Raw genomic sequence first — 8,350 nt, forward strand, 5'->3', positions numbered from 1 at the left:
GTATGCAGGGTCTTGTAACCAATTTGGCTGAATCTTCTAGTCAAGCCGATAATACTCAAGACCAAGGCACAAGTGCTTATATCTTGGAAACTATAGAGGAGGAAACAACTTCATCTCCATCAATTGACTCTTTGGGGGAAACTTTAGATGCCTTGGGCATAATAGATAATGCAAAAGTAAGGATGCCAATAAGTTTCTACATTCATGGTCATGCGAGATCAATTAATTGTTACATGGTTATATCAAATTGATTGCTATGTTGGACTAACCAATTTCTTTAAACACTTTAGGAACTCCAGCTTCAGCAAGATAACATAGTAAAGGAAGAGAGAGCTTTGTTTGTGATTTCCTTTGATGGTTATCCATTGACTAGAGATGAACTATATGACTTCTTCAGCTGGTAACTTATCTTTTCAATAATATGATACATGTACATGTTCATAATTTACATTTAGGAATGTACATGTTTATTTTAGTGAAACATTTAATAACAAACCAAGCATTATTACTTTTGTTAGTTATTCATACCTACAATGTATTATTAACTACATCAATAGCAAAAACATAATTGGACATTAAGAGCATTTAAGTTAATAAAATTAGTAACTGGTTTATTTTTATGCATGTTTAAAAGAAAGAGAAGTCAAATGTATACTCAACCTATGTGTCATCGTGACTCCATTTTTGTATCACCAAACAAAGTAAAGTTTTTTACTTTGTATCAAGAAGTATCTCTTCTATAAAGATATGTTCTACATAATTGGATCATTTTATTGTTTTATGTTACTTAATATGAGGTTTTTGTGAATAAAGTATGTTACCATCTATACGTATTGCTCATACGTTGGTCTTATTTGTGGATTATATTTCTCCCACATTGTAGGTTTGGAGTAATTGAAGAAATTACTATAGAGGAACCAAGTATAACGCCTGATTTGCACTGGGCCCTCATCACATTTCGGTCAACATATGCAGTAATCAGTGTCCTCAATGAAGATAAGATGTTTCACTATGTCATAAATGGAAAAGATGTATGGGTTCAACGCTATGTTGAAGCTAAGGGGCGCCACTTCACCACAAATGCGAAAGATTTAGTTAATTTGGAATAAGGGAGTTCGCTCCGGTAAGAATTGAAAAAAGGGTCAGGGTTTGTTCCAAAGTGCAAGGATATAATAATCTGAGTCAACCTGGCAACATAATCTTTTGCTTTTTGTACCAAAATAAACTCCTTGGCTAGAAACTATTTAGTTGCCAATGGAATGATTGTAATCCTATTAGTGATATGGACATGGGTGGTATTTATATACTTAAGAACCAAATAATCTTTATTGTAATAGACATAATGTTTTAATGTGTTCATATGCTGAAGGTTACTATGCATGGTTAATATTACATTACAATGGAAATTTTGGTAAATTTGAGGGATCTCACCTAAAATGGGAGACTATATCATTGCGTAACTTGTACAAATGAGGATACTTATTCACCTTGAACCCTCTACTTATCATGACATGCACAAAAAGTTCACGTGTTAGAGTTTATAGTCTACAAGCAAAAAGTATAGGTTATAGGTAGTTCAGGTGTTCATCTGTGGGTGGGTTTATAATCAACAAGCAAGAATGATAGGTTATAGGTAGTTAGAGTTCATAATCTACAAGCCAGTGGGGGGAGATGCGCAAGAAAGACATCCATTTGCAAGCCATTGTGAACTTTTGGGAGATATCCTGTTCACAAGTGTATAGGATATAGGTAGATTTCCCGCTAGATGAGATGCACAAGAAGTACAAAAAAGTAGGACGTGATGTTTGCTAATAGGGTTTATCAAATTCTTTCTGATAACAAATGAAGATTTGTGCTTGGTTCATTAGAAATACATAATCATGGAACATGCAACACCTTACTCGGTAATAATGATGAAACACCAAATGATGGAACAAGAGGGGGTTGGTTTTACCTTAACACCCAACACCTAGACATTTGGGAAAGCATAAGGAAACTCGGAATCACCACGTTAAATTCATTGCAGACTTCAAAGTGTCGGCGCAATTCCAGTATCTGCACCCTTGAGACAATGGTGTTTGAACTAACAAAAAGAATAGGTCCACTAAATCACATCATTACCACATTCTTTGGTAACCAATTCTCACATTCATACCTACAAGTGACAATAGTGAAAGAAAATGATTTATTCCTTTATTATGGGTCTATTTATAGGATTCCTCCGCTCCCAAACTTAGCTCCGCTAGCTCCAGTTCCAAGAAATATGTAGATCTAAGGGCCAACTACAAGAGTTTTGTGAAGCTCCTCAAGAGATGCTCCCATAAACAAAGTTTTATACCTCCTAGCATACCATTGGTTACCCGCATCCACATTTTCACGAGAGAAAAGAAAAAGGAATGACTCATTGGTCCCCTTCCTTCCTCTTGCTTCTCCCACAGTGGACGACAAAGCCACCCCTTGGTCTTCCTCGTCGAGTTGAGCCACAGCTGATCGCGTAAACCAGCAGAACGGACAGGTCTAGTAGCCTGCCACCGATTCCGACTGACCAAGCTGGGGGAGTCTCGCTGCCATTACGAAGGTTTGCCAGAGCATTGAGGAAAAGATGCGCATCAGCCATCAGCCCCTCCGGTTCACCTGCAACCTCCTCAAGTTCACAAATCATAAAAGCATCAAATGGATCCGCACCAGGTCCCAAATATCACCCCCAAGAAACAAAAGTGAAGATTAGAACATGGAGTAATCCAAGCATCAAATGGATCCGCATCAGGTCCCAAATATCACCCCCAAGAAACAAAAGTGAAGATTAGAACATGGAGTAATCCAGAGAAGAAATGGAAAAAATATCCTAAAAATTCAAATCTAGAAGACCACAATGCAGCTGTCTTATCTTCACCAGAAAGTGGGCTGGAACGGCATATGGGGCAGGCAGCTAGGGCCTAAGCGCGCCCAATGCCCTTCGGGGACAACGTGCCCAGGGCCATGGCCTCAGCAGCAAAAAGTCGGTGAACAGGGCCGTGGTCTCAACAGCAAAAAGTCGGTGATAGGCGGATCCTTCAACATAAGGGAACAATAGACATTTTTTATGAAAACATCTCGATCGAGCTAGAGCCACCTCTAAAGTCAGAGAGAATTCTCTACGTGCTATCGGAAGTTAGCAAAATTCGCAAAAATTTGCATTGCCTCTCAAGCCACTAGAAAACACATTTTCTTGTTCCAATTTTTATGGTGATGCTACTTCACATTGTAGTTAGTGGAATGGAGCTAGTTTTGTGAGGTAGAAAATCCTGAACATTCGCTTGTATGTTCTCATTTTCTTTTCTAAAAATCTTTGTTTTCCTTATTTCCCGCACATGTTATAAACGGTTCGAAATATTGTTTTGCTTTAGTTTTGAAATTAGTTCTAAGTGATTTACTTGAAGTTGATAATTTCTCTCCACGACCAACTTGACTGATCTGAACCGTTGGCTCTCAATCGGATGACCCGCTATCCCCTCCTATCCACAATATTATCTCTTCCCTCGTCTTCCTCCCAAAACCCCCCACTCCACTCGGACATCGTCATCCATGCCTCCCCTCCCCGCCGCGGCCATGGCGACCGCGACCGCGACCGCAACGCTGCCCCTGCGCCTCCTCGCCTCCAAGACCCTGACCCTCTCCTCGCTCCCATCCGCACGCCGCTCCCTCTCCGTCTCCGCCGTTGCGCACCGCCGCTGGCAGCTCCGAGCCGCCGCCGACCCCGATGCAGTGGAGGTCGAGTTCGTGGAGCCCGAGGCGGAGGCTGAGGAGGAGGAACCCGCGGTGCCGGAGCCCGTCGAGGCGCAGCTCGCCGCCGCGGGGGCCGGGAAGGACGCCGACATCTTCGCTGTTGTCATGGTGGGTTGGCCCCCTCTCGCGCCTCCAGTGATGCGATTTTTTGACTGAGCTATTGCAAATTGAGTGCCTCCTTGATGCTGCATTATCTGTAATGTTATGAATGGCACTCTACCAAACCCGCCTGCCTACCCTGTTGCTAGGCAAGCATTTTAGGCCGGTATTACACTGCATGGGAAAGTGGTAGGATGTTGGTGTCAGATTGTCAGTACTAAAAACAATGTGCCCTCGCTACTGATCTATTTGAACAGGCCATAGTGTTATCAATTATCATGAAGGTTCTGTCAATCGCAGAGCTTCAGATGATTTACTAGTAGCCTTACATTGACTTTTTAAAAGAAAATTTTAAAATGCTGACATATGCAAGAATATATCTTTCTGTGTTCAAGTGAGCATTTTGGAATTTTTTTTTTGAAGAATCTGTTTTGGCCTACTCTCTTTCTTTGCAGATTGGTTCAAGGCAATACATTGTGATGCCAGGCCGGTATATATACACACAGAGATTGAAAGGTGCCAATGTCAATGATCAGGTTTGGTTATTCTCCTTATCTGCATACTCCAAACTGACAATGTAGGTTAGGAGATGTTGCATCATTTCACTCCTGCAATTTTTGGATAAGGTAGTCATTGGAGAATCGTGTACTTATCTTTAATGCATTTATTGTGGCAGCAATTGCTTGCTAAATATTTCCTTGAGAGCTAGCAAAAACCAGAACCTATACATCCTTCTCGTATGATGTATTGTTGTTCTGGTGAATAGGGTAATTTTTCATGGCATATTTTTACATGTTGGGAGCACAGAAAAACCAGCATTGTTCTTTAGTCTGCAGCCTTCTTTGGCTCATAGATTCTAATAATACAATGCATCTGGGGTACATCCATAGAGAATTCTACCATGATGGTGTCATCAGCTCAGGTTTTATGCTTGTTGCTGATTTGGTTACCTTAGTCAATATGGTGGCAAGAATGAAAAATATAAAGGGTGGATAAGATTATAGGAGGATAATTTAAAATTCATTTTCTCCTTTTTTAAAAAGAAACTAAGGTTATGTAGAAAAGTGGTATGTTCTTAGACCACTAGCAGATTCTGTGTCATATTATTTATTTGATACTGATGCATTGTTTTTTCTTGGATGTGCTAGAACAAACTATGAAATGCTGGAATGGTTGTGCATATTATCAATAGTACATTTTGCAACCAGGCAATGTGGTATTGATGTATTACTAGAAGCAAAAGAATCAATAATCTGTAAAAGTGGAAACGTTTTTATTTTCAGCTGTTGTGTAAAAGTGTAGTTTTCTCTTAGAATGATTTGTATTTGTTGGTGAGATGCTCTTGTCTGTTATAGCAAATACACTACCTATCTTCATATAAATGAACTAATATGTCCTGGCAGCCTGCTCAGTGCTTTGGTACTGGTGTATGTATTAGGCTAATCCCAGTGGGAGTTTCATAGAGGTTTCATGCACATTAAATACGGTGACACATCAGCATATGTGATGACATGGTATGGTAGTTATGAAGTGAGAGAGGGAAGGGGTTTCATCAGGATGAAACTGTGTATACACTGTTTCCAAGACTATGAAACCTATTGAAACTTGCATTGGGGGCTATAGAGTTTCATTTCATCTAACCATATCCAATCACATGCCTCACAATTAAATGTCATGGGCATCCTATGAAATCGTGAAATGAAACTGTGCACTGGGACTCCTTGTTTCATTCATGAGAATACACCTCATGGGATGATGTGGCATCCTTGGAAACAGTGCAATGAAATCTTGCAATGGGACTAGCCTTAGCTTCACCTGATTTACCCCATTAATGACTCTCCAATTCAGTGCCTTCCCCATTTCATCAGAAATTGCACTCCCTAATAGTGCTTGATTTGCAGATCATATTAAACAAGGTGCTACTAGTGTCAACTAGAGACAAAGCTTACATTGGCATGCCAGTGGTGACCAATGCTGCTGTTCATGCAGTGGTCGAAGAACAGGTATGTCTTCTGCATGCTGTTGCATAAATGACGGATACACATTTAGTTAACACTGGTTCCTCCCCATAACTTGATCCACAGGGACGGGATGATAAAGTTATAGTTTACAAGTACAAGAAGAAGAAGAAGTACCAGAGGAAACTTGGTCACAGACAGGTATGCTTCCAGTAACATCCAATTCCTAAGGGGAGGTGGAAATATAATGATAAATACTGGACTGCATTTTGCATTCCAAACTCGAATGAACTGAAGAATTTTGTATTTACAATTTCCTTTTTATTTTGTAGCCAAACACAAGGTTAAGAATCACAGGCATAAGTGGATACGAAGAGTACCCTGCCGACCCGATACTCGACCCAGCTGCAGCTTAAGCTAAATTGTAAGTTATGTAGCTACAAACGGCTGGTAGTACAGTAGCATGCAAATTTTCCTTTTTGTGTCTGCAAGGAACATTTTTCAGCAAAAATTTACTTTGTTTGTGTGTTCCAAATTCTGCCAGTCAGCCAGTGGTTCGATCCCCTGTTTATTCCATCAGATCCCCTGTTCAATTTGAAATCATGTATGCTAGCCAGTTGTATTACACGATCGCTCCGAAAGAAGAGAATGTATGTTTCTTACCATAAGATGGGTATGTTAACTTTTGGTTTGGGCGCCTTGCATGGTTGTTGATTTGCACACAGCACACTGCGCAAAATTGTTACTTTTGTGATATTGTATACATTTCTGCATTCGCTGTCATAATACTTACTGACCGATTGTGACAATACAAGTGCAATTTCAAAGCACTGGGCACAGCTTGTGCAATAATCTTGTCGTTTACAAAGGTAGGCACAGCTTGTTCAATAATCCTGTCCTTAACAAAGGTATCTCTGGCATACAAGCTCAGATTGTTTAGGTGGCTTCTCCAAAAGCCAAAAGCCAACCAAAATAAGGCTTCCAACTTTTCATAAAAATTACCCAGCCAATGGTTATGTTGCGTTCCGGTTCGTTTTCTCTGTTCTTTCCCGTCCCCTCTGTCTTCCCGTCGCGCTAAGACCTCGCGAACTCTTCCCATGGCTGGCGGAGTCCTCCCCTCCTTCAGCTCCAACGCCGGCGAACCCCCTCCCCTGACCGCGGACGCGGCGGTTCGGTCTCTTTTTTTCCCTTCCTGTCACCTCTCGCCTTCCCCAGGCGGAGCCGCCGATGGCGGCGCCTCGCGCGACACGGGTTGGCCCCTCACGGCCACGGGGGCCCCGGCTCCCGGCGCGAATCGGATGCGGGAGCCGCCTGCGCAAGAGCACGGCGCGGCACGGGTCCTTCGCTACGGGGTGAGGTCGGGGGCTGCCGGATCTGGGCGCGGCCGCCCTGGAATCGGCACGGCCGCGACGCGCAGCGAGGTGACGCACAGCGCGCGGCGGCGCGCAGGCTCGGGCGCGGCCTCAGAGCGGAGCCGCGATCGCCGGTCCCGACGCTCGTACGCGGCACCGGCGCAGCGCGGGGGCGGCGAGGCCCGGTCCGGCTCCGGCAGTCGCGCAGGGTGCAGGCCGCTGCGCTGCTGCTGCAGCCTGCAGCTGCTTCGTTGCAGCTGCTGCGTTTGGTCAACGCCAAGACTAGGAGGGTCCGATAGAGGAGTCAAGTGATTGGACGGAACGTAGATGCAGTTAGGATGATGAGCAAAAAAGATTTGGTTAATTTTTTCGTTAGTTCCCATTCGGTGGCCTATAAATCTCTTCTTTGATTCATTTTTCTCTTGTATTTTCTCCTTGTACAGGTGGTGTGCTTTGGTAAAAGGTTTGATGTATACATATGTGAATCTCTAAACAGCACACCTTACGATCATTTTCCATATAACTCTCATGACTTAATGAGCATCACAGGTACTTCTTAGCAAACCTACAGAATCACAACTGATTTAACCAAACGGTTTTTAGCTTTTTCACACCTCACAACGTACAGCTCATAGCTTACAGTGATTTTTTCACAGCTCACAGCTTAACCAAACACACCTTCAGTCTGTTTGCTTCAGCTTATCAGCCAGCTTATCAGTCACCGAACAGTATTTTTCTCGCACAACAAATCAGCCGTTTCAGTTTTTCAGCCGGCTTATAAGTCGAGCCGAACGGACCCCTTGCTTTTGCTGCGTTGGATTGTTTTTATACTTAACTAGGCAGCTCTCAAAACCTTCTGAGTTCTGATAGCATGTTACCTGCCAGCAAGGTATATACTCGTCTAATTTTCAAATGAGGGAACCTCATGGAAACGGTGGATAGAGTGCTTTCTGGTTGTGAAAGAATTAGCAGATCTGGGTGCAAAGCAAAGAAAATTTTTTTGCACACTTGTTATATCCTCCATAAACTTCAGAAACGCCAAACTCTGCAATCCGCTTTTTTTTTTGTTAGTTCGTTAATTACAGTAACGAAGTCTTGGGGAATCCGCACTCTGAAAGAAAACGTTCAATTGAATTATTAAAGAAAAAATCTATTTTACTCTCCTCACCTATTTAC

General features: G+C 42.5%; 1 protein-coding gene across 1 annotated transcript; it reads left to right on the forward strand.

Annotated features, from left to right (window-relative positions):
* Nucleotides 1-3,527: 3,527 nt before the first annotated feature.
* LOC117867003 (large ribosomal subunit protein bL21c) lies at nt 3,528-6,490 on the forward strand. Its single transcript, XM_034751317.2, has 5 exons — nt 3,528-3,873; nt 4,320-4,400; nt 5,766-5,867; nt 5,949-6,023; nt 6,155-6,490. The coding sequence occupies exons 1-5, from the start codon at nt 3,565-3,567 to the stop codon at nt 6,236-6,238; spliced, it is 651 nt and encodes a 216-aa protein (XP_034607208.1). The 5' UTR covers nt 3,528-3,564; the 3' UTR covers nt 6,239-6,490.
* The last annotated feature ends 1,860 nt before the right edge of the window (nt 6,491-8,350 follow it).

Source organism: Setaria viridis, chromosome 1 (genome assembly GCF_005286985.2).
Source record: "Setaria viridis chromosome 1, Setaria_viridis_v4.0, whole genome shotgun sequence".
In the NCBI taxonomy this organism is placed as follows: Eukaryota; Viridiplantae; Streptophyta; class Magnoliopsida; order Poales; family Poaceae; genus Setaria; species Setaria viridis.

What these genes read in the sequence shown, in the direction of transcription:
- LOC117867003 (XM_034751317.2), top strand. Translation starts at nt 3,565, where the DNA reads ATGCCTCCCCTCCCCGCCGCGGCCATGGCGACCGCGACCGCGACCGCA. An exon ending in ATGCAGTGGTCGAAGAACAG is followed by an intron (nt 5,868 to 5,948) that starts GTATGTCTTCTG and finishes CTTGATCCACAG; the next exon opens with GGACGGGATGATAAAGTTAT. An exon ending in GGAAACTTGGTCACAGACAG is followed by an intron (nt 6,024 to 6,154) that starts GTATGCTTCCAG and finishes TTTATTTTGTAG; the next exon opens with CCAAACACAAGGTTAAGAAT.